Here is a 27064-nt window from a genome sequence, read left to right as displayed (position 1 = left end):
ACTAGTGCACCGTCGAGCACAAGTACTTCTACCTTACTCTATCTTTAGGTAATAAAAGTAAACAAAATCTACCCTCGAATGGCTCCTTAAGCCAGTTGAGGGTAGATGAAAACATTACATGATCAAATAATGTAGGTTAATTACAGTCAGCTCGTTCAGTGACTGATCCAGGCGGTTTTATATTTAGTTGGTTAACCAATAAATGTTATAACTACCCGAGAATGTTCAAATTGTTTGTTTACTTTTATTTCAATACCTAAAGTAGTTTAAATTTTAAGGTAACTTTTAGCCGACACAGAAAACATTTATCATAATGAAATATGCGATAGTTAATATTGATTCCAATATTTAAAATCAGCACATAATTAACATGATGCAATACAATTTACGCAAATGCGGTAGGTATAATTTATATTATTCACCAATATCTTACGATTACATATTTTTGAGCATAATGTGTTTACGGATTGATTGTAAAATAGGGAAATTTTATTTTACTTTGTCTGAAAAATCGTATTTCGCATTTATTCTTATGCTGTTTGTGGTCTGTAATTTACTTGTAAGGCTTCGGCTAAAAGTTTTACCATGTAAAATTTTATAAACTAAGCACAGTCACCATCAGATATCCAGCGGCCGAGGTGTTCACAATATCTGAATACGCACTCTAACGCCTTGACAATAGAGGCGTGTTCAAATATTTGTGAGCGCCTTGACCGCTCCGATATATCTGATGGCGACTACATATTATGTAAAATGCAACATCTAAAATCTAAATTGGGAATATTTATAAACCAGACACCATTTAATAATACTTAGAAGTAACACTAGGAATAAGTATTGAGATACCACAGTTTGAGAAGTATACTAAGTGTTCGATCGATCGTCTATTCTCGATTTTTATTCGATAGATGATCGATATAATGGCATTGTACTAAAGCGGACTAGAGGATATGTGTGACTAGATTTAAAATGGCTACATTTAATGTGTTTTTTCGTAATAATATATATACACATACATACATACATAAGATATGTGAGAACAAAATAATTATGCAAATTTATAAGACCAGTGCCCTGTTTATCAAATACAAGTGGAAGTCCCTTTCTAACAAAAGCTGTCAAAAAGGGACTTCCACTTGTATTACAAGTTACAAACTTTTGATAAACAGGGCACAGATAAAAAAAGAATCCTTGTGTTATCAAACTTTCACACTCTTCATTTATTGTTTTTTTTTTAAATAATATTCTTAAATTTTGCGAGATTCAAATTATGATATTCAGTTGGCTATGAGGTAATTTTGGTATAATAAAAATATTTTTCACATTCTAAAATATGCCAAATAAAATACTGGTGTTCAATATTGGCAACCAATTTCAAAACTATCACAAGTATCTCCAGTTATCGTCTGAAAAGTACAAAATAATGTATTTATGGGTATTTACTTTTTCGACATAAATATGGGTATTTACTTTTTTCGAAAAACCATCAACTTTTAAGTTATTTTAGACTCAGAATCACGAGTACTCTTGGATGAGACAAATAAAAAAAGTGTCCCCAGTTTTTTCATACACATTTTGGGTGTTAGTTTTGTAACGGTCCATACAAAATGTATGTGAAAATGCGTTACAAATCTGTCATTATTTTTGGGCCACATTTTTTTTCTTTTTAAATCGATAGTCCTCGTGATTCTGAGTAGAAATAACCCAAAAGTTGATGGATTTTCGAAAAAAAGTATGTATATGGTAAGTACACTTTTAAGTGAAAATGCCCTAATGTGTATATGTGTTGTATTTTACTATAAATACAATAGTAGATTGTACAACAAGGGCATAAAGTGACCCATTTTTACCCGAGGCAATTTTTTGGTCTGAGCGAAGCGAAGACCAAAATAGTAGACGAGGGTAAAAATGGACATTTATGCCCTTGTTGTACACTCTGCTTTTCACTTCGATTGCGACGAAATTAAATTTTTCACGGCAATTTACACCACGAAATTGTCGTAAAGCGAAAGAACATAATACATAACCAATTCCCGCCAACTAAGTTTTTAATTTTTTTTTTAATTTTCAACATGTGATCAGAGTTTCAGACGCTTGGTTTTCTGCCAAGTCAAACATTTCGGAGCATTTTTGAACTATAATCGACTCCTATTTTATGTGATTTACTAAATTTAATGACAAAAAATACGGATTTCTAATAAATAGTAGCATAAATAAAATAATATAACAAGTTTTGTCATCTACACAATTTTATTGCTCAGTAAAATTGTGCAACATGTTTTAACTGTTTGGCTGTTGAGACCGATTACCTTAATCTTAGAAGAAAATTTTACTTTTATGCTCTAGAGCATAAAATGCGATTTTATGTCGTCTACGCACGACATAAAGGTGCACTTTTTGAGCATGAGAAGTGAAAAATACATTATTTGGTACTTTCATATTTAGTATACCACCAACCAGTGGCATCCCATACATTTCTTGTAAGTTTGTCTCAAATAGCTGCAACCATGCATGATAGTAGTACATCAGCAGCAATAGTTGCTAAGCGGGCGAGGTGTTCAAAATGATCTTGACGCGACTTTATTGTTAAGATAATTTCGTCAAGGTAATTTTGAACACCTCGCCCGCTCAGCAACTTCTGCTTCTGAGCTGATTGTACCTAGATTAATTATAATCTGGTTGAATTTTAACATTTTTGAATTTTCTGGAAAATCCTATAGGTATTAAAAATTAGATGCATTGCGAAATAGGGTAGGTACTTAATATAGAAAATCGAAAATATTTACCCTCTCTACAATGCTTACCTTGACATCTTACCTTTAGTTACATAAATATCTGCGATTTCTTTAATTACCCCCTTTTCTTGTTAGGTACCTTAACCCCAATGTACCTAATACATGTAATATTTTTCTAGAGGTAGGTTTTAGTAAAATTGCCAAGCATTAAACTCTTTTAGGTATTTCAATAAAAGTAAACGAAATCTACCCTCAAATGGCTCCTTAAGCCAGTTGAGGGTAGATGAAAACATTACACGATCAAATAATGTACGTTAAAGTCAGGTCGTTCAGTGATTGATCCAGGCGGTTTTGTATTTGGTCGGTTAACCAATAAATGTTATAACTACCCGAAAAGTTACTAATTGTTTGTTTACTTTTATTTAAATACCTAAAGATACAGAGTATAGGTTGCATCTATTTTAGATAAACTTTACATCTTAACATAATGTGATAACAATTTGAGATAATTCATAACCCTTAACTAATTTGGCCAATTTATTGCACAAAATTAAAACTAAATTACTATCTAAAATGGCGTATTTATGACACTGGGTAATCCTTTTTTTATTTTGGACAGATTCGTTTAAAAATGTAATAGCATTCGCCTAAGAAATTTACCAGAAACTTGAAATTAAAAGTGGAAAAACCGGGCAAGTGCGAGTCGGACTCGCGCACGAAGGGTTCCGTACCATAATGAACAAAAAAACGGGAAAAAAAATGCAAAAAAAAACGGTCACCCATCCAAGTACTGACGTTGCTTAACTTTGGTCAAAAATCACGTTTGTTGTATGGGAGCCCCATTTAAATCTTTATTTTATTCTGTTTTTAGTATTTGTTGTTATAGCGGCAACAGAAATACATCTTCTGTGAAAAAACTGTCTAGCTATCACGGTTAGTGAGATACAGCCTGGTGACAGACAGACGGACGGACGGACGGACGGACGGACAGCGAAGTCTTAGTTATAGGGTCCCGTTTTACCTTTTGGGTACGGAACCCTAAAAACTACTTATAAAGGATATATTTTTTTATTTGTATACTTTTACCCCTTTTTCTTACATTTGTGTCATACCAAGTCCCCATTGGGTTTATTTCTGTACATAATATGTTTTTGGATAATGGTAACAATATTATAAAGTATAGTCTATATCTTTAGATAAATAAAGATAAGCTAAATTATTACCAAAATCAACGTGCGGAGTAAAACGTCACCTTATAATTTAGAAACGACATATCTTTTCCTTGCAAAAAGTTAAGCGTTTCGATACCCTCCATTCACGACTATCCCCCTAAACGGGGTACCCCCCCCCCCCCCCCTATTCTAGCGCAGTAGAGTAATAACGTAGCCACAAGTAAACCCTATAAATAGTAACGTTTTAGGCAAATAAATTAGTACTTCTCCCTCCTCCTTACATGGCGACCGTGACATTGAATGAATGAGGACGTAAATAAGGGATGCAAATTTGTTAATCCGCTTTTGGGGTTTCCTCAATCATGTAAGAGCCCTTAAAGACCGACACGTTTGTCTGTTTTGTAGAAGTTGTGTTCAATCAAACATTACTTCAGCTTTGGTCTACGATTTTCCTTTTTTTGGTGCATGGTGTGATTTTTTTTAACTCAATATTGTTTGGCTACGTTATTACTCTTCTGCCCAGTGGTAGTATAACCTCGTAAGGCTCACCATACAAAGATTCCCTATTTTTAATTTGAACTTTGTTGTATAGGAGATTAGGGTGACTTTCGTTTGTTTTAGAAAACAAGGAAACAAAAGAAATGCTACCTTATGTAGTTTTTGAAAGGTTCAAATTAGATTGAAACAGAGTGTACATTGTAATGCACATTGGGCCTTACGAGGATAGTAATGATGTAGCCGCAAGAAAACCCTATAACTGTAACACAACAAATAAATCAGTGCACTTTTCGAATGTTTCACTAGTTATCCTTACATGGCGACCCTAACATGAGTTATCTGGCTACATCATTCCTACTATAGTCTGTATCTTTAGGTATTTAAATAAAAGTAAACAAAATCTACCCTCAAATGGCTCCTTAAGCCAGTTGAGGCTAGATGAAAACATTACATGATCAAATAATGTAGGTTAAAGTCAGGTCGTTCAGTGACAGATCCAGATGGTTTTGTATTTGGTTGGTTAACCAATAAATATTATAACTATCCGAAAATGTACAAATTGTTTACTTTTATTTAAATACCTAAAGATACAGAGTATACTACACTACAGTGTTCCCCTCCCTTCCTCTTAGCCTGGTGGCCAGCCCATCTGCCGTCCCCCCAAAATATGCAGATGCAGATGGTAGACGCTCTGAGCGCCCTCTCGGCCGTTGTTGACGACGAGGCGCCAGCCGAGCGGCGCACGCGCCGTCGCCAGGGCACGGGCCACGGACATCAGGTGCCCGAGGAGCTGTGGACGAGAATAATAAATAAAATATTTATTTATTATTAACAATATATTTACACGGCATTACAGACAAGCCAATACACCGAGAAATTAAACATTGCAAAATACACAGTATACAAACACATGAAATATATAAGGAGACATTAAACATGGTGGACAGCCTGTCGTCCATCAACTCGCAGAACTTTAGATATTCACGGCACAACAGTCGCCCATCTCCAAGCAAACAAGTCACATTCAGGTGTCGATGTCAGGAGCGCATTGAGCAGCGTGAATATAATGCAGACGTATAGGCAGCTTCAATAGGAGCGGATGAAACAACGCGGCAAAAGTATCTCCCACCCTGGATTACGCAATCGAGATGATAATTAATACGGTATATCTCGACAGTCAAAAATATATGGTACCATTTACTTTTTTTGGAAAAACCATCCACTTTTGGGTGTCAGTTTTGTAACGGATCATACAAAATGTATGTGAAATTGCGTTACAAAACTGTCATTTTTTTGGGACAGTTTTTTCATTTTAAATCGATAGTTCTCGTGATTCTGAGTAGAAGTAACCCAAAAGTTGATTGAATTTCGAAAAAAAGTAAATGGTACACTTTTAAGTGAAAATGCCCAGGTACATAATTAATATATTAAGTTTGTAAGTAATTTGTGTTTATTTTATTGTCAGAGAATGAATAAAGGAGAAAATATGTATGACTATAACAACTAGTTCAAATGGAATTATTATGGAATAGTTGCCTGAAAATAAATATCTTCATTTTCATTTTCATTAAGGTGAATATTGAAGATTAAAAACCTAAGTTATTTCATCGTAAATGTGTACTTTCTTCTAGACGCGTTATCAAATCAAACATCGTTATCACATTCCTCGTGCATCTTATCTTTTAATTACAACTCTTTTTAGCTAGGTGTTGTGAAACTATTTGCTATTAACATAGCCAAGTTTAACTAGTTGGCAAAACCCTAAGTGTAAGGCCTGAGTGGACGCTCGAAGCGGAGCGTTTAGCGGGGCGTGCAGCGTGGCGTCGGGCTCACAAGTGATTTGAGCAGCGTGCACTAAGGCCGCTCCTATACGTTTGCATTTGTTTAACATGCACGCCGCACGCCCCGCCCCGCTGCACGCCCAACTCGAGCGTCCACTCAGCCCTTACATACACTTAGGCCATCATACTGGCTGCGATTCGCACGTCGATGTCGCTATAATACGCGCAGTCGCTACTAGCATCGGGGCGACGTGTGATAACCGGCGTATGGCGCGACTTTGAAATCCAACAAAATAATTAAATCCATACAATCACAGTGTAACGAGAAATTAAAAATGTAAACAGTACTGTATGCACATGTGGTATAATCTCATTTATTTACGATTGTTATCAAAATAACTACAATGATAACAGATGAAATTACTAACTCGTAAGAGAGTACTATTTCCGGACTACATGAATGCATACAATTGATAAGGAAAGAAATGGTGAACACAGTGAAACCTCATCATCAGGGCCATCTTAAACTATGCTGGGGCCCCTGGGCACATAAGAATTTGGGGCCCTTTTGGAAAGTAAGTTGCGACGACCGGTCTGGCCTAGTGGGTAGTGCCTGCCTGTGAAGCCGATGGTCCTGGGTTCGAATCCCAGTAAGGGCATTTATTTGTGTGATAACACAGATATTTGTTCCTGAGTCATGGTTGTTTTCTATATATATTTAAGTATTTATATATTATATATATCGTTGTCTGAGTACCCTCAACACAAGCCTTCTTGAGCTTACCGTGGGACTTAATCAATCTGTGTAAGAATGTCCTAAAAAAAAAAAAAAAAAAAATGCACGCCCTGGGCACGGGCCCCGTGTGCCCTTATGGTAAAGACGGTACTGCATACAATTGATAAGGAAAGAAATGGTGAACACAGTTAAACCTCATCATCATCTTCCTCGCGTTATCCCGGCATTTTGCCATGGCTTATCCCGGCCCTGGGGTCCGCTTGACAACTAATCCTAAGAATTGACATACGCACTACTTTTACAAAAGTGACTGCCATCTGACCTTCCAACCCAGAGGGTAAACTAGGCTTCATTAGGATTAGTCCGGTTTCCTTCACCAAAAAGCAACTGGTAAATATCATATCATTATAAAAAACCTCACGCATTTAATTCTGGCCGCTATAACAGATCTTTCAAGTCTCTTTAAGAGAATACCTCTTCGGTTTCTGGCCATTCGCTTTTCGCTAAACAACATTAACACATTCATTGCCACCCAGCCAAACAAGACATCCGCGCTCCCGACTATCGGGTCGTCCGGCCTGGGAACCATAAAATACCCGATATTCAGGTTTTTGGCACTGAATGTGTTAAGGAATCCTTACTTATAACTGCAACCGAAAATAGGGTATTTGCCATGAAAATATATTCTTGAACTCGGGTTAAAGAGTATAAATACTGTTTTTAACTGTTGTTATAATGTATGATGTTATGTTATCCTAACAATACATTTGCTAATATCCTTTGTAACATTTGCATACTTTTTAAAACAGTTGGAAAAGATGAAACAATGTTTTACAGTAACACATGTAATCTTTCCCTTTTTTCTGTAAATTGTTGTTTTTAGGGTTCCTTACCCGAAGGCTAAAAACGGGACCCTATTACTAAGACTTCACAGTCTGTCTGTCCGTCTGTCTGTCACCAGGCTCTCTCATGAACCGTGATAGCTAGAAAGTTGAAATTTTCACAGATGATGTACTTCTGTTGCCGCTATAACAAATACTAAAAAGTACGGAACCCTCGGTGGGCGAGTACTCGCACTTGGCCGGTCTTTAATTACCAATTAAGCTTGAAATCCTTACCTCTTTATCGCTTTCTTCCGCATCCTGCAACCTCGGTATCCTCCTTTTAGGAATCACTAGGAAATGCACCGGCGCCTGCGGAGATATATCATTAAACGCCATACACAAATCATCTTCATAAATTATATCCGCGTTTATCTCGCGCGATAAAATCTTGTCGAATATCGTCGGGCCCGGCGTCGCTACACTTTGCACTTTTGCTTTCTTGACCTCATCGCTGTAAGGCCGACGAATCGCGAAGGCAGAGCCGCGGGAAATCTCGTAGATGTTGGTCGGGTAGCTCCGTTTGCAACGGAATTTTAGGGCCCGTTGGATCACTTTGGTGAGCATTTTTAAAGGAATACAGGCATGTCGTAATGCGCAAAAGTTAGCGAAAATCGCTGGTTAGTTAGTGGATCAGTTTGACGTTTGTGGAATGCGGGCTGGGGCGTTTTTGGAGTTAACTCTGACTAACCGATATGTCACGTTGATGGATGCCTAAATCGTTGCGATTTGTGGACATGATGTATTAAATGTTTGCTATAGAACATTTTAAGTACAAATATTTCGAGTTGACAGTCATTTATCGATAATTTATTTAAAATCTTTAAATATTGGGTTTTGATTGTCAAAAAGGTAGTTAAGATTGTAAAAATGCCTCAATTGTTGCCATGCTTAAAAACTTGTTCGAGTTGTGGGGAAATTTATTAAAGTAAATACAGTTAACTTTAAAAAAACTTGGGATAGGTATTTTAAAACCGGGCAAGTGCGAGTCGAATGGGGTTGGCAACTGTCAAAGGTTTGCCTAGATGGCGCCATCATAGCTTGCCCCTTTTTCTATGAGATTTGGCTTAAAGAGCTGGCATCCAGGGTATTAAAAAAACAAAAATTTGACACAATTCTAGGGATTGACGGGGCAAGCTATGATGGCGCCATCTGCTAAAAACTTCCACCGGCCAACCCCATTGGCCCACCGAGGGTTCCGTACAAACTTAACTTATTTTTTTTTACAAGTTTTGAGATTTTTCCCTGTATGTACTTGTAGGTGGTGTATGACGATATTATATTAGATTTTTAACAGATGTAAGAAATTTTCCGCTGATCACTTATGTGAAATAAAACAACAATATTTTTCGGTCAAAATGTATATTTAGTATCACAAATCACTAGGTAATAAAATAATACTTTATTCTAATACAAACTAATTATAAATATTAAATATTTAAAATCCCAAAAGTACTATAACAATTGCCAAAAAACCCTTCTTACAAATTATGTGTGATTTTATTTGAGCTACATATATAAAATGTAAATTTCACATAATTACACTTATCATTTATTTTACGATTGTAAAAAACGATTAAGGCGAGGTTTTCTCAGGCCGATGTAGGATATTTTCGATTTGATTTGAAAAATCTGCCGTGGCGTACCACGCCTTATATTTTTGAGCAATATAGTTCCACCTTGGACGGAAAAATGTTCATTTTATACTAGTAGGTACTTATAGTCCGACAAGAAATTGTAGAAAGTTATTGAGGGCGTCACTTTCTATGTAACAGTCACATTTTAGACGTAAAATGCTTAAACACGGCAACAATTTAGTATAGAATTTTTTTAGTTCCATTATTTAATTTCTACTATTTTATGTCGCACTATAGTATGTTTTCAATTTGTATAAATGAATAATAATATCTACACCTAAACCATTTTACAAGAATAGTTATTTTTTATAAATAATGTGTACAACTTGATTGCATATATCTAATTACAATAAATAATATGATAGACAAATGACCGAGGAGATATAGAACTAGATTTGAGTATTAAGTACCTAATAATCATATGTATACTTCAATTACAAATCATTCATACAAATAATAATATAAAGTTTATACAAATACATATTTGTGATACAATAATACTATGTATAATTCGTTAATGATAATTGGATTAAAGATGACGCTCTTCTATAATAATATAGACTATCTATGTATAGTAGTAGGTATATAAAACATAAAATTGTCGACGAAGACATACCTAGATAGAAAATCAAATCATCCGCATAATTATAGGACACTTACTTGCATAATACTTACACTATAATAATATTGCATTGCAAGTACATTCTAGCAGTGCTAATACTACTCAATAGCAGAGCAGCTAAAATTATAAAAGGCTCGAAATTCAAATTTTCTATGGGATAATGATAACCCTTCGCGCATACATTTTTCAAGTTTGCCTCTCAGTCAAAAGAAAAGAAGAGTAGAAAAGTCTACTGACGGAAATGGCTTGACAAACTTTACATACGATACAAAACCAGAGGTTCTACCGCCAAAAACGCATATCGAAATTTCTTTAAGAGCCAACGGGAGTGGTCATTTCTCCATACAAACGTACTCCTCGTTTTCCTCCGTGGTTTTTGAAGCTAGAACAATGATTTTTTCAACACAGATTAATATTGTCAATATCTGTGTCGGACCGTTTTGCTTTTTTTGATATTTTTGTTTTTTAAGGCGCTAGAGCCCTTAAAAAATGGCCAAAATGGCCTAATTGACTATGCCGCAATGAGAGGCGTGGCATTCAAAACTGATATCAATTAGCCAAAAAAGCAAAACGGTCCGACGCAGATAATTTCATAATCATTTAGATTTCCACATTTGGTTACGATTGGTTAAGTTTTGGAGGAGGAAACAGAGGAGTACGAAACCTCGATTTTTGAGATTTTTACGCAGGATTTTTCGCCTTGTCCTTATCGCACTACTTTTAGGTGCCGCTTCCGTTAGCGAGACGGGTATATTTACCTAAAATATTAAAAACTCAGCTCCTGTTTCGTCTTAACCGCCTATCTTTCGCTCTTCCATATTCGTGAGCAATTCGTGAGATAGAGACATATATATAGTCTGTCAAAAACCTTTGTCCGTAGAAAAAGGCTATATTTAAATTTTTTGTGACGATAACCCTTTGCGCCTAAGTTTTTTAAAATTGCTGCTTTTTTCTGCTGACGGAAATGGCTTGGCAGACTACAGATAACTAAATTTCGATTTTCTTTTTTCACAGTCTGGCTCGTGATTTAAAAAGCTTACAAACATAATTGTTAGAAAGAGGGGCAAACAGTGACCTTGAACTTATACAGTAAACAACGTGGCACCAATAAATTATTCAGTTATTCAACTTAACCTACACTTATATCTATCCCGCTCTCACGCGTGCACCAGCCGGTGGTACACCGCGCCGAACAGAGACAGCAACAGTCTGAGGGTTCCGTACACGAAGGAGCGAGCGAAACGGTTCTGCATCAAGATGCGCAGGAAGAGGAGGAAGGTGACGAGTTTTAAGACTTTGTGAAGAAACCACATTCTGAAAAGAGAAACATATTTTATTGCAAATAACCATATAAATATAAAACAAAACCCCAACGCATGAAATGGCTGAACTGATTTTGATACAACAGGGCAGAATTATCGTGGACGGACTCTAAACGCTCTAAATAGGTTAGACATCACTGTTTTTTTATACACAATTTTAAAATAATTCAATGGTAAGCATTAAGCATCTGTATTTTAGGTTGGTCTTCCACCTATCCAATTCCTTGGTCCAATGTGCATTGCGTCTCACTCTCTCACTAAGCAAAATGTGTGACACAAATACACATTGGACAAAGAAATTGGACAGGTGGAATACCACCCTTAGAATTGGTAGAATGCTAATATACATAAAAATTATAAATACATTCCACGACTCTTCTCTTTCCGAACAGACTCCCGGTACTGGTTTTCTATACAAACACAGTACCGGAACCGGGAATACCCGGTTCTCGCCATACAAACTCAGTACCGGGAGCACTCCCCACTCTAGTTCGGGTATCGCCCGAGGCGGAGAATATTTCCCTTTTCTTTTACTGGCAACATTGATGCAACGCTCCAAAGAAGTACCTTTTAAGGCCTTTACTCACCTTGCGACAAATCGCATGCGATTTTTGATATACTCTGGCAAGCAAGCTTTGTCAGTAGAAAAAAGCGGCAAATTTAAAAATTGTAGGCGCGAAGAATTGAAGTAGAATACAAATTTAAAATTTCGCGCCTTAATCTACTAACAAAGTTACTTTGGGTCGGTTGCACCAAACCATAGACTAGGAATCTTCTAGACCGAGTTTAGAGCAATTATTTCATGCAACCGATGATGCCAAAAATGCGGGGGTGCGCGGGACGAGGTGAGCGAAGTCCCGTGCCGTGATTGGTCCGTTCACAAAGACACTTTCGACTCGAACATGGAGTAAAATTACCGTATGCGTGGCAGAGGGGGTAGCGCGACTATGTTCAGTCTGGAGGACGTTTTGTCTGTGCACCAAACCGTCGTCACCGTTAAAACGTTCGCAAAATTTTATTGTATGGGAAGTTTCATAGATCTCTACTGCGTGACGTTGATCAGTCTGTAAATTGTGGTTGGTGCAACTGGCCTTTACTTGCTCGGACTTTCACGAAGTTTTATATTATCTTATTTTACTTGAGCTAGTGTCTCCTGACCTTCTCCAGGTCCTGTTCTTTCTCGTTCAGTAGGTACTTGCGCGAGCCTTTCACGAAATCGCACCTGATCTGATCTTATCTTTTATTATCTTATCTTATCTTACTTGTGCATGTGTCTCCTCGCCTTCTCCAGATCCTGTTCTTTCTCGTTCAGTAGATACTTGCGCGTGCCTTTCACGAAGTCCGCGTAAAGGTCGTCCCAGCTGCAGCCAAGGAATTATCATTAATTTATTTTCTTAGTTATAATTAATATAAATCGTGTAAGTCTAACCCAACTTTGCACCAACTTGGATAAAGTAAGGACTCTAAGCACGAAGAATTTCGGACATTGACCCGCCTGGGGGCCTACCGCGAAAAACAATACTATGCATAGGTTGACTAATGAGGCCCACTGATTAACAGTCCGCCGGACGGTATCGGCCTGTCAGTTAGAACAAAATTTTGACAGTTCCTAACAACTGACAGGCCGATACCTTCCGGCGGACTGTTAATCAGTGGGCCCCTTTAGATCCGAGCATCCTGAGGACAGAAACTGATGCTTGAAATGTAGGTACTCATGGACCCAGTCCATGTCACCTTAATAACTTTATTGTGGGGATTTTGCTATTTGTTAGTTAAGAGCCCATCAACGTGCACACTAGCGCCACAGCTAAATAATCGTAATTATTTAAATTTAACGAAAGATATTGAAAATAGGGGGCCGCTACGTACTGTATTGTGTATATAAGTACGTTTTGAATACATCATACTTACTTTTATGTTGCTGGTTTCGCCGATCTAGGAATTCTATGAACTCAAAACAAAAACGGCCGTTTTAACTTTGGACGCATAGATTGACGAATCCAGCAGCATAAAAACTAGTTTGATGTATTCAAAAGGTACTTAAATACACAATACAGTACGTAGCGGCCTCCTTTTTTCAATATCTTTCGTTAAATTTAAATAATCACGATTATTTAGCTGTGGCGCTAGTGTGCATGTTGATGGGCTGTTAAACATGTAGGTATTACATGTAGTGACTGAGTATTTAGTTTCTACTCACTTAATGCTCATAACATCCAAATTGTAGATCTTCTTGTCTTCAGGCGACAGCCGCTTGTGCAGCGCCCGCACGCGCTCGCTCTCGAAATTGAACTCGCGCGTAGCGAAGAACTCTAGTGCGTCGGTCATGGCGGTTAAGCGCTTGTTCGCTGTTATTAGGTTTACACTGAAAATATACAATACTCTTTATTGCACACCTCACAATCCTCACATACTCGTAGGTAAAATTTGATGAATTAATGTTGGCATAATTATATATGTGAACCTTAATTGATCAATTTCATTAGATAGCGTGACGTGACGTACGCGTTTGATTTTAAGTGTCATTTTGTATGGCATTTTTAGTTTCCAAAACATCCCGCTTGGCGCGCTGTTCAAAATCCCATACAAAAATAGACATAACACAAACGCGAAAACTCGTCACGCTATCGAATGAATTTTACACTAGGGGTTCAGTTCCAAATTCAAACTGGTTTTTCAATGACTGTTAGCAAGTGCTACCATCTACCGTTCTCGTTGGTACACATCCTTGTGCATAGTAGGTTCTGCCATCTTGTGGGCTACATGGGAAGCATAAACGTCACATTTACGGATCGCGCCAAAAATTGATGGCTCCTATGCTGCCCCCTATAGTTCATGCACGGGGCCTATTTAGGTTTAACTGTAGGTATTATACGTACGATGTTTTAACTCCAATCATTCTCGCCGTATACTCCGCCAGATGGAGTGGTACAGTTTGCAGAAGGAACTCTAGCAGTGTCCGCGCCCATCTGCAATGAAAATATTGCATCAATTTTAATATAACGTTTATGATTTTTATTTTATGTATTAACAACTTTTTAAGCCTATTTTTAGGGTAATTCTCTGAGAATATGTGCGCGGTAGCGTCTAATTGCCACGACTCTTTCCATACATTTTGTATGGGTAGCGGCAATTAGACGGCAAACATATTTTTGAGAATGACGCTTTACATCTGCGATTGCGTCTAACTACCACCAACGTTTTCTACATTTCATGGGGTCGTGGCAATTAGAGATACATACCTATATATTTTCTAGAAAAGTAAAATTCATTTGATGAACTCTATGCCATTTAAGACGAAACGGGAGCTGAGCTAAAAGTCAATTTTGAGATTTCAAGCTGAATATACCCGTCGCTCTGACGGGGCGTGAGAGACTGTATTTGTGTGTGTAATGCACGCACACAGATGCGTACGCTTGCACCCGCGCGCGCCTCATTGCCGACAATTTGCAATGTTATTTTTCGTGCGTTACTGCCACGAGGCGTTCACTTATTACTTACTGTGTTGCGATTGAATTTTTTGACCCGGCTTACGTTTACGGAACTCGATAATCTTTCTACTACTGTGACTTGGCTTTGTTTACTTGACTTTGCTGATCAGCTTATTGTTTTGGACTCCGTGAGTTGTGGTTACCTATTGGACCGCACGCAATTCATCTACCTTTATTCAAGTAATTAAGCGTAATTAGCCGAAACCTTTATAAGAGTGTAATTCATAAGAAGTACATAAGATATAATTTATGTACTGGTCTGCTGTTAGCTTTTAATTGTATCACTTTACATATATGTTACTCAAATAACTAACACGGTTACACTGTTGTAAGAACATTATTTTTCAGGTAGGCCTTATTATACCTACTATAGGCCTTATTACCTCCTAGTACCTTAGTAGTAGTAATACTACTACGGAAATTGATTCAAAGACTCAAGACTGACTTAAGTGGCAGTAGGGTGTAGGGTTTTTTCTAGGCTTAATGAGTTCGCTGAAGCTTATTTTTTATACTTAGCGCACAGAACCACTAGTTTAACAGTATCAGCTCTAACCACATGTCACCATTTTGTCCTTTACGTAACAAACTCAGGGGCCCAGAATATCCGATGTACCTATCAAATCAAGGTTCTGTACCAAATAAGGCCCGGTTATTATAGTTCGTTATTTTTTAGCATTAGAAAGAAGGTAAACAATCATGACGTGTCTTTTTATTAATAATTATTGAAAAACGCTTTCAAAAATTAGTTTATATTACTTATGAAAGCAAAAGAATATAAAAAAGTATATGATTAATACATACATACATACATTCATACAATCACGCCTATTTCCCGGAGGGGTAGGCAGAGACCACGGATTTCCACTTGCTACGATCCTGACATACCACTTTCGCTTCCTTCACATTCATAACATTCCTCATACACGCTCGCCGGTTTAGGGTGCTCTTGCTCATTAATATGATTAATATGATTTATAATTCTAACATATTTGCTATGACTTATTTTTCAATGGTAATTTTTAATAAGACATGTCAAAATCTGTTACCTTAATGCAAAAAAAACGAACTTTAAGCGTGCTAACTTTCAAAATTTCATTTTTTATAAGATAGTATAAGTAGATGGGCAAAAATTTTGCGTCCATGTCCACCAGTGAGTAAGTGATTGAGATACCTAAACATTTAACTTTATAATGTAAAATGATATAATTTACTAACCTACTCGTTTAATTTCAGGTAGGTTGAATAAGGAACCAAGTAACCATGGGGAGGAGCAGTATTTACTAACATTTTCTTTTTGGGTCTTCAGAGTGTATCGTTTCCTTTTTTTTGCACATATTACACTTAAATATATATTCTCTGTGTAAACCCTTACGTCTTTCAATGACAAAGGCAAGATCAGCAAATGTACAATTTGTATGATCGTGCCTGATATTTGAGATCACAGAAAATAAATATTTTAAATCCACTATTCTGCGACCTTCTAAAATTTTGTTTTATCATGATTCATGATCAAAAAGCTCGGATTCAATAGTCATATCAAACGTCGATTATGCAGTTGATGATGAGCTTGCATTTTCTACCATTGGTGCTGCAAATGCATCAACCGGTGGCGATAAACTTTGCCCTCTTGTAAAACAAATTACTATTGTGATTGTGTCCAGCAAAAGGCCAAAATTCGGTTTACTTTCCTGTTTAAAATATTACTAATTTATTCATATTTCAGATTAGGTACATAGGTAACTGTCTGAATGTTATAATGCCAGCTGGCAAATTCTATCACATTTGTTTGTTTGGTAGTCATGGTAACATTCACTTACATTGATATCCTTATTAAGATCTGTATCTTATTATCCAGACCTTAAAATATTGCCACCGATGCCCTTTAAAAAAATACTGTTTAAATAATTGGCTACTCAAACAATGCTTCTATAGTATAAATAATGACTACACAAAAATGGGTAGTATTGTATATAATGCACGAAATAAGGCCCGATTCTTAAGCGGGTTTAAATTTTGAGGCCATGTCCGCTAATACTATAGACAAAATATCAAGTTTAATAAACACAAAAAAAAAACATTGATGGGCCAACATTATTATTTTATAATTTAGGCCTTACTTTGTAATTTAAAGTAGAGTTAGGCCAAGAAAAATCTATAGCGATTTTGATAGAACACGCAGTGCAAGTATTATTTCAAACGTCGCTTCTATGAAATTATGACATATAAATAACACTTGCACTGCGTGTGCTATCAAAATTGCTGTAGACTTTTCTTGGTCTGACTCTAAAATATTCTTTATTACACCACAAACATAAAAACAAATTTAAAAAAAACCGGCGAAGTGCAAGTCGGACTCGCACACGAAGGGTTCCGTACCATTATTTATAAAAACGGTCACCCATCCAAGTACTGACCCCGCCCGACGTTGCTTAACTTCGGTCAAAAATCACGTTTGTTGTATGGGAGGCCCCACTAAATTTTTTATTTTATCCTGTTTTTAGTATTTGTTGTTATAGCGGCAACAGAAATAAATCATCTGTGAAAATTTCAACTGTCTAGCTATCACGGTTCGTGAGATACAGCCTGGTGACAGACGGACGGACGGACAGCGGAATCTTAGTAATAGGGTCCCGTGTTTTACCCTTTGGGTACGGAACCCTAAAACCGATTTACAATGTAGATAAAGGTAGCAACAGGCGGTCTTATCGCTGTTAGTTCTTATTCTTCGTTTGTTTAGCATTAGAGTGAAGGTGACGTGCAATCGTATAATTATTTAGCTTTTTTTGTAATAGTTATGTACTTAGTGGTTAATATTAGTATTTACTATTTTTTTTTTCAATAATGCTTAAAAACGAAGTATAGACATGACAACCAAATATTAACGCCATTGTAGGGCAGGATATACAGAACATGAATCATTTGTACTGTCACGCTCCGTGATTGTTGAGCCATTTAGGGTTCTAGCTAAATTAGACATTCCATAGAGCACGAGTAAGTATGGAACAACCAATTCAGCTAGGACCCTAAATTGCTCGACAATTACGAAGCGTGCCTGTAGGTACCTAAAAATTTTGTTAACCCATTTTAACCATGCAATAAAATATTTTTGATTTTGATTTCTAATTTGAAATATTAGAATCAAAAAGTTCATAATAGATTGTATATCATAACATAACTACAAAAATGTGTTCCCTACTCTCAACCCAAAACCCCTTGTATCTTAGGATCTAGATATTTTCACACAAGACGGTTTATCGATAACTTCTTACATCACTAGATTATCGACATTAAATGTCGACTATTGCCCATCACTTTTCTGGCTGTGTACGTATTTAGAAACTTGACTCCGCCCCTAAAATTAGTGCGATAGGGACAACTGCAGCTGAGGCGAAAAATCCTGCGTAAAAATGACAAAAATCGAGGTTTCGTAGTCCTCTTTTTCCTCCCCCAAAACTTAACCAATCGTAACCAAATTTGGAAATCTAAATGATTATGAAATTATCTGTGTCGGACCGTTTTGCTTTTTTGGCTAATTGATATCAGTTTTGAATACCACGCCTCTCATTGCGGCATAGTCTATTAGGCCATTTTGGCCGTTTTTGAAGGGCTCTAGCGCCTTAAAAAACAAAAATATCAAAAAAAGCAAAACGGTCCGACACAGATATTGACAATATTAATCTGTGTTGAAAAAATCATTGCTCTAGCTTCAAAAACCACGGAGGAAAACGAGGACTACGTTTGTATGGAGGAATGACCACTCCTGTTGGCTCTTAAGCTCATTTCAGACGGGGACACTTTTTTGCCAATCTGTTTAAATTGTCCGATCAAATCAGGCCGTGTGGACGCAAACCCCAATTTCGCTCGCCGAATTCGACCGCTGATTATGACCGATATTATGGGATGCGGACGCAAGAATACCAATTTGTGACGCTAGTTTTCGCGTTTGGGGGCAATTTTTAATTTAGACCGCTCAAATATCACAATAAATCTAAAATTGGTGCGTCTGCACCACCTGATTTGATCGGACGATTTAATCAATTTGGCGAAAAGTTGCTCCCGTCTGGACTGGCCTTTATCGACAAAGAAGGCAAAAGAATAGGCACAATGCTTGTCGACCTGCAGAAAAAGCAAAAAAAAAAACTAACTAAACTACATTACTTGGTCTGCACGGCCGTCCCTGAGGGGTACCAGAGCGCGCCATCTAGCGGGTGCCTGGTGGTTTCTTCATATAACTACCACGACCCTGAGAGGGTTATTATCGATATAGTAGAAGTATTTACTTGGTCTGCACGGCGGTCCCCGATGGGTACCAGAGCGCGCCATCTAGCGGGTGCCTGGTGGTTTCCCGTCGCAGGTTTCTCTCGAAGTCCTCGAACGTGGTGGGGTTGGCGCCGGTGCTGCAGTTGTACACGCGGACTTCTTTAGAGCTGTAAAATAGATAAAAAAATAGTTAGGAATAGTGGACCCGGGTATGGCATTAAACTACGTCCAAAAGAGAGGTATGGGCGCTGTGATTTAGAGGATATGACAAGTTTTAAAAGTTAAGTAGCCATGTACTTAACTTTTAAATATTTAGTTGACAAAACATATTATAGTGTAAATGAATTTTTGTTAGACTATAATGGTAACTGTGCACAGCATGTACCTAGTCACAGTCCATTAATGACAAAAAATTGTACGCCTTAAGGCACAACATTGTGATACAACAATAATATTATAAGATCTGTACTTATGTACTATTCATACCTCGTGTTGGACAAATAAACGATTTTGTATTTGTATTTGTGATTGTCATCTCGCTTTGTGTGGTAGGTACAGCCACGGCACAGCACAGCGGATGTGATTCCGCTTAAATAGGTCATTCTCTGAGAATATTTCTGCGGTTGCATCTAATTGCCACGACTCTTTTCATATATTTTGTATGGGTCGCGGATTAGACCGCAGACATATTTTATAAGAATGACCCAAATCATGTCAAGGTGTTAGTCCGTTTAAGCTAATTTCCATGCAGGGTTAGCTTTGGTCCGACTTTACAGGCTGCTTAAATCATTGGTAAGATGTTGCCACGGCAATGAGGGTGTCCACAGCAATGTCGACAGGTAAGAAGTCCGTGTGCACGCCGCACTTGGTGGGGAATACGTGCAGCAGGCCCTTGTGGTCAACACCACGAGTCAGAGAGAGTACGAGTCATGTTAGACAGAGACACTGCACCATCATGAATACAATAACTTACTGGTCCACGGCAGTCTCCCAGGCGACAGCAATTAGGGTGTCCACAGCAATGTCCACAGGCAGGAAGTCCGTGTGGACACCGCACTTGGTGGGGAACACGTGGAGGAGCCCCTTCCCCGTGGCCACCACCACGCCCGAGGGGCCGTTGAAGTTCTCAATCCAGCCCGGGAACGGGTGCTTCTGAGCTGATATTACTGGAAAATATAAATAAATAGCATACAGATAGCATAGTGTCTATATATATTATATTCTTCTTCTTCTTCCAGTGCCATCTCCTACCGGAGGTCGGTTATCATGAGGGCTATAGGTACGAACTTTAGACTGCGCGGAATATTGAGCGTGTGCTCTGTTTGAACCAGGTTCGGAGATTTTTGAGCCATGAGTTACGTCTTCGTCCGGATGATCTTTTCCCTTGGATCTTTCCTTGTATAATGAGTTGAATGAGTTCATACTTCTCGTTTCGCATACTAATATTAGTTGTAAATTGTTTTAGCAGTACATTTTTCGTCAGTAGCGACACTTGTGCCATCTCTGGTGTCAAATAGCGGTACTGATAGTTCCCTACTCGATGTTAGATGTCGACTACGAAATAACGCGCGTTTTGGTAAGAAAATTGATGTATGCAGTTACCAATCTTTCTTTACTTATATTACTTTATGATATATGGCTATAAACGCGCGCGTCAGTAGAAGTCTTTGGCGGTCAAAAGGTCAAACAGTCTGATGAAATAAGAATAATAGGCCTACCTATTGTAGGGCGGAAGATGGATATCGGGTAGCCAGTGTTGCCATGTCGCTCAACCACAGTTTCCGCCAGGGCCTTCGTAAACGTGTAGGTGTTAGGTTTAGGCGCTATGTACCTGCGAATACACAAACAAACACAGTTAATACTTAGATTAGAAGTCACATTTGGATACAGAATGCTGCTGTTTTAATAACAAAACTTCCGACCGTCACTGTCAACGCAAGCTCCTGATAACACTCCTCGGTACGGAGTGAAACATGTCGAGCGTTTTTCGACTTAAAATACGTGAGTGACCCGTTCTTAATAATTATATGTAATAGAATGCAGCTGCATTACTGTACTGTTGCGACAGTACACTGCATAAAAACCGGACAAGTGCGAGTCAGACTCGCCCACCGAGAGTTCCGTACTTTTTAGTATTTGTTGTTATTGCGGCAACAGTAATACATCATCTGTGAAGTTTTCAACTGTCTAGCTATCACGGTACATGAGATACAGCCTGGTGACAGACAGACGGACAGACAGACAGACAGACAGTGGAGTCTTAGTAATAGGGTTCCGGACCCAAAGGGTAAAAACAACTAATCAATATGCTTTAACTAACTGATGTGTTATCCTTTTTTTTTTTTTTTTTGATGACCCAGGGGGAATCCTTTATGGATCCCACTGGCCCGGGAGAAGCTCAGTGGGTATGTCCGACTTCCACGTACTAAACCCCCTGGGGTGTTCCGCCGCGCGCTTTGTTGGCGGGGTTACGGGAACTCGATTGTAGACCTCCGATACGATGTGTTATCCCTGCTATAACCGCTGCCAATGACGACACATATGCGTTAACTTACTGATGCGTGATACAAGCTAGAGTGGGGTCTGGTACGTGGTCCGTAAGAGCTATAACAGCTTCTAGAGCTGCAGGTATACCCGCTGCCAATGACGACACATATGCGTTTACTTACTGATGAGTGACGCCAGCTAGAGTCGGGTCTGGTACATGGTCCGTAAGAGCTAGAACAGCTTCTAGAGGAGCAGGTATACCCGCTGCCAATAACGACATATATGCGTTGACTTACTGATGTGTTATTCCAGCGAGTGTCGGGTCTGGTACATGATCCGTAAGAGCTAGAACAGCTTCTAGAGGAACGGGTATACCTGCTGCCAATAACGACACATATGCGTTTACTTACTGATGCGTGATACCAGCTAGAGTCGGGTCTGGTACATGGTCCGTAAGAGCTAGAACAGCTTCTAGAGGAGCAGGCGGCGGGTAGACGCGTTCTTCCACTGACGTCAGCTCTGCGTTGCTGTACGCTGTAGAAACGTGGATGAAGGCCTGAAGAAGATAAGTATGATATCAATTATTACTACAAAAGGTTAAAGGTTAACTAAAAGAGATCCCTTATGGCTCCTCTACACGATGGCCCAGCGCTGGACCAGCGAGATGCCCATGCGATGGTTGTGAGCTTCGCACTATGAATGGGCCGCGTGTAGATGCGTACGCACCATCGCTGGCCCACTACATTTGATGTGCGGACGAAAAACCGACACCGTGGTCATCCCATCGGCATCCCGCCGTGCCATAAGCCATCCGACACCCCTGCACTCTCCACACGCTGGCCCTTCTTAGTGGGACAGTATGATGGCCCGTCTTAGCGGCCCAGTATGATGTCCCACCTTAAGGGGGCCAGTATGATGGCCCATCAGGGCCGTCTTAAACTATGCCGGGGCTCTGGGCACATAAGGATTTGGGCCCCTTTTGGAAAGTAAAGAAAGCGAATTAAACTAACATTTTTCTACTATGATCTTCTAATATACTATTATTCGCTTCGTTTCTATGGAAAGCACCACGTGATCACCGATCAGCCGTCATAGAAAATGACATGTCGGACGCCTCGGTCCGGGCCCGCCCCGGTCTAGCGTGAGTCAACTTTTATGGTAAAGACTGTACTGTGGTCCATCGTGTAGAGCAGCGGTCGGCAACCTGCGGCCCGCGGGCCGCATGCGGCTCGCGAACCTGTCGTCACTTGCGGCCCGAGAGGCGCCTTGGCTATTTTGTATGTGACAAACGAAAGTCATAAATATTAACGAAGTACGGCCCGCGTCACCTCCGTTAACTACTATGTGGCCCTTGGCTTCTAAAAGGTTGCCGACCGCTGGTGTAGAGGAAGCGTGTAGGGGTAGGAACACTAGGTCCGACAAGTCTTAGTTGTGAGTACCTGCATGTTGGGCAGCTTGTCGCATAGCTCCAGCAGGCGCATGACACTGCGCACGTTCTGGTCCACGGCTTTACGGAGCTCCTCGTCGAACTTCAGCGTTGCGGCCGAGTGGAACACCACTGACACCTGGCAAAATATACATTTGTCTATAACAAGTTAACTGAACGAAGCTGCTCAACATAAAAACCCGTCTCTCTACTATCTGTCTCAGAAGAATCCTCGGCTTCTTTGGGCACTTGGCCCGGCAGGAACCCGACAGTCTAGAGAAGTTGATGATCGGTGGCCAGGTTGAGGGCAGAAGAGGCAGAGGCAGAATACCCACACGCTGGATTGATGCTATTGAGGTAGTCACACGCGATAAGTTCCAGGGCTCTATGCGGAAGGCAGATCGGCCAGGTTGGAGAGCAATCCAAGAGAAAGCGACTTATGGCGGTCACGACCCTCAGTCATGAGGTTTCGACGAAGAAGAGAAGAAGAGATAATAAGTTACAAGACTTTCCCAACTACATCCTCCCAAACATACAAAATTATTACACCGAACATTCTCCTCACGTGTGAAAGTCAACACCGACATTGGCAAATTCGCCCTGTGCAAAATAGCCAGAAAAAAAAGTTACAAGACAGCACCACTTTTCTCGGTCCTGTGCGACCTCTCGCCAATTGTTGACTCGAAGTTCGCGCAGATCCGCCTCCACCATGTCGCACCAGCGATACCTGGAGCTTCCGATAGGAGGTCTTCCTGCTAGGCGGCCCAGGTATGTGGGACCGGAGTTTGCGACCGCATTTGTTTAGTTTAATTTGGTTTAGGTTTGGTTTGGTTTGGTTTGGTTTAGTTTAGTTTAGGTACTCACGTCTTGAAGTTTCAACGCAGCGTCAGCAGCCAACCCTAGCCCCGGTGCTGCCACGTCGCCCTCCAAAACTCGCAGTTTCTCCAACTGCAGCGGGTGTCGCTGACGGACTACGTCGAACACCTAAACATAATTACACTAAAATAAAATAAATAGGTACATATGTAATAGTGCATAATTGTTTGCCATCGTATTTTCACGGAAACGCACGAACGTGGTATGCTATTTCAGTCAGTCTCGGTGCGATAAGTACTGAGGTTGACAGAAGTAGCATGACAAATACGAATCCTCTAGTCTAAAAAAATCTTGCTTTTCGAGGTGTACGAGTATTCAAATATGGCACGCATCGTTTAGCGCTTATTAAACTCACATGTGGTAACACCAACAAAAACTGGGTAAACAGACCCGTTTCCTAACGTTATTGTGTGGTCAAACTTTTATTTTTTTAACATTTGGCCCTTCGAGCCGCATTGAACCAGCTGGACGTACCTGGGACTCTTTAAGTGCCTTGAGCCTCTCAGTCGGTGTTGCGCCCTTCTTGACTCGCAGCAGTAGATGCAGGGTGGAGATGTCGGGGCAGGTGGACAGGAGTCGCTCTACCAGCACCTGGAATCATCATACATATCACAAAACAGCTGGTAAGTAAACATTTTTTATTGCTCCTATAACAATACATTTTACTGGTAAATTGGTAATACTCGAATTAAGATCTCCTGAGTGGACTGGACTCAGGTGATTTATTACAAGTTTCATTTCACTGTCCCGTTCTGTCTGTCTGTAATCTTGCAAGTTAATTTAAACCCACTTCCCGGTTTCCGATGAAGCTGAAAATGTTCTTACATATGCAAGTCGGGTGACAATGCAATATTATGGTACCATCGAGCTGATCTGACGATGGAGACAGGTGACTAGTCGGCCGACTAATCGGCCATACGAGCGCCGATTAGTCGGCCAAATCAATATAGCCGGTACATCACTAGTTGTAAGTTCTAGAATTGCTGACTGACCTTGCCGACGAAGCCAGTAGCCCCCGTGATGAGCACAGAGCGGCCGGCGAAGAACTGGGGAATGAGCGCTCCAGCACGGCGGTCGCGGGGGGCCACCATTTTGTGATGCTGATGACCTGAAAATATATAAATAAATATAGATTATTACACAAATTGACTTAGTCCCACCGTAAGCTCAACAAGGCTTGTGTTGTGGGTACCTACTTCAGTTCAGTTCAAATATATTTATTTCTCTAAGATTATAATCACTTATAGTTACGAGAAACAAACAATGTTTTAGTAATAACATAAATTACAGGCAATCCATAATCGAGCATAACATTTATATTTAATGGATGTCAGTATTTTTAAATTCACTTAATTATAACAACAGTTGAGCACTCGTAACCGGCTCGGAACCGGTTTTTTCTTCATACAAAAATACCGGTATTATTACGTTATTTTTCGTTCTTTGGTTTATTATTTAATATTTAATGGGACAATCTTGAATCTTGAGCGCTGGTGGCCTAGCGGTAAGAGCGTGCGACTTTCAATCTGGAGGTCGCGGGTTCGAACCCCGGCTCGTACCAATAGGTTTTTCGGAACTTATGTACGAAATGTCATTTGATATTTGCCAGTCGCTTTTCAGTGAAGGAAAACATCGTGAGGAAACCGGACTAATCCCAATAAGGCCTAGTTTCCCCTCTGGGTTGGAAGGTCAGATGGCAGTCGCTTTCGTAAAAACTAGTGCCTAAGTCAAATCATGGGATCCCCATCAAGCGGACCCCAGGCTCCCACGAGGCGTGGCAAAATGCCGGGATAACGCGAGGAAGAAGATTTAATGGGACAATCTAATAATACGAAGTTGTTAACTAAATACATGATGCAGTCCTACCTACGTAAAGAGCATAAAATAATTTAAAATATTGGGCTATTTCGGGTTTTACAGAAAAACCGGTTCCGAGCCTTGCTCGTAACATGTTGGCAAGTTGGTTAGCGACAGCGTAGCCGATAACGCGCGGCGAACATGCATTGAACCGGTTGTAGCAACTATTATAAGGCAAGATGCATACTAGGGATAAGTGCATAATTACTTAGACAACGTTATACATATATAATATTTGAGTCGCTTAATTTCAAATTCGGGTAAATCCATCTGTCAGATTATGCGATTTTGATATTAAGCAAAGGTAATACAGTATGTAACTGAACTAAAAGCAGTTACTCAAACCATAGTTAATGTTTAGGTCATATCCTGAGCAACTTTTACTATGGGACCAGACCAACCCAGAAAATGCGGAAAAAAAATTTGGAAGTTTCATACAATTTACGATTTCGTAATTGGCTACATAAGTGGAATCTCCTATGGGAGAGTCAATTTTTTTTCGCGATTTCGGGGTTGGTCACATAGTAAAAGTTGCTCAGTATATGACCTAAACATTAACGGCTTTGAGTAACTGCTTTTCGTTCTGTTACATACTGTATTTGCTGAGAGTTTCGAATGGATTTACCCGAGTTTAAAGTTAAGCGACACATTTAGAAATATAGAAATACATACAATTCATAGAAAACATCAAAACACCTATGACGCAGAAACAAATATTCGTGCTCACCACACAAATAAATGCCCTTTTGAACTCCAGACCATCGGCTTACTGCCTAATATACATAGGTTAATTAGACTTATCTAACTAGATGCAAATTACACAAGCTTCCAATTCCACATATTAATGCGAAATAACATAAATATGAAGGTCTCGAAATAGCAAAATATTACTACATACTTATGTAGTATTCAGGTCAGAAAGTATGAACGCAAAATTATGTCGGGCAAAATTTTGTGGGCAAATTTTCGTGACCATTTAGTCACGAAAAAAGAAATCCATACCTTACCTACCCGCAAATATTCAGAAAATTCGCGTTTGTACCGGACAACGGTAGACAACTGAATGCTCCGTTAGGGTCTCCCCAAATATATCGACGCGGAATCGGCAACATCCGATAGAAAAAACCTTTAATGTCTGCGCAATGCGCTGCGCTTATGTCGGCCGACGCCTGCCGACGCGCCGATGCCTTTTTCGCTCTTATTGCGCAGACATGAAGGTTTTTTCTATCGGCTTTTGCCGATTGGCTTCGACATATGTAGGGAGAGCAGACTGTTTTGCAACG

The 27064-nt window shown here is 39.4% G+C and overlaps 3 protein-coding genes across 3 annotated transcripts in view; all 3 read right to left on the bottom strand.

The window, feature by feature from the left end:
- Positions 1 to 27064, bottom strand: part of LOC134803844 (putative fatty acyl-CoA reductase CG5065) — an 80283-nt gene that overhangs the window by 33174 nt on the left and 20045 nt on the right. The window lies entirely within an intron of this gene.
- LOC134803687 (adenosine 5'-monophosphoramidase HINT1-like) lies at positions 5031 to 8461 on the bottom strand. Its single transcript, XM_063776479.1, has 2 exons — positions 8041 to 8461; positions 5031 to 5195 (listed from the first exon to the last, which is right to left on the bottom strand). The coding sequence occupies exons 1-2, from the start codon at positions 8368 to 8370 to the stop codon at positions 5034 to 5036; spliced, it is 492 nt and encodes a 163-aa protein (XP_063632549.1). The 5' UTR covers positions 8371 to 8461; the 3' UTR covers positions 5031 to 5033.
- LOC134803843 (putative fatty acyl-CoA reductase CG5065) overlaps positions 10995 to 27064 on the bottom strand; it is a 36045-nt gene continuing 19975 nt past the window's right edge. Inside the window, exons 2-13 of the mRNA XM_063776665.1 lie at positions 24917 to 25032; positions 24399 to 24515; positions 23913 to 24032; positions 23062 to 23187; positions 22033 to 22178; positions 20854 to 20966; positions 20109 to 20301; positions 19156 to 19302; positions 14264 to 14353; positions 13585 to 13749; positions 12647 to 12745; positions 10995 to 11376 (exon numbers count right to left, since the gene is read on the bottom strand). Of these exons, the coding sequence (XP_063632735.1) occupies positions 11220 to 11376; positions 12647 to 12745; positions 13585 to 13749; positions 14264 to 14353; positions 19156 to 19302; positions 20109 to 20301; positions 20854 to 20966; positions 22033 to 22178; positions 23062 to 23187; positions 23913 to 24032; positions 24399 to 24515; positions 24917 to 25015 (1572 nt within the window). The 5' untranslated portion in view covers positions 25016 to 25032 and the 3' untranslated portion in view covers positions 10995 to 11219. The remainder of the gene's footprint in view (positions 11377 to 12646; positions 12746 to 13584; positions 13750 to 14263; positions 14354 to 19155; positions 19303 to 20108; positions 20302 to 20853; positions 20967 to 22032; positions 22179 to 23061; positions 23188 to 23912; positions 24033 to 24398; positions 24516 to 24916; positions 25033 to 27064) is intronic.

The sequence above is a fragment of the Cydia splendana genome, chromosome 27, assembly GCF_910591565.1.
Source record: "Cydia splendana chromosome 27, ilCydSple1.2, whole genome shotgun sequence".
Taxonomy (NCBI): Eukaryota; Metazoa; Arthropoda; class Insecta; order Lepidoptera; family Tortricidae; genus Cydia; species Cydia splendana.
This window is presented reverse-complemented; position numbering and strand designations above follow the sequence as displayed.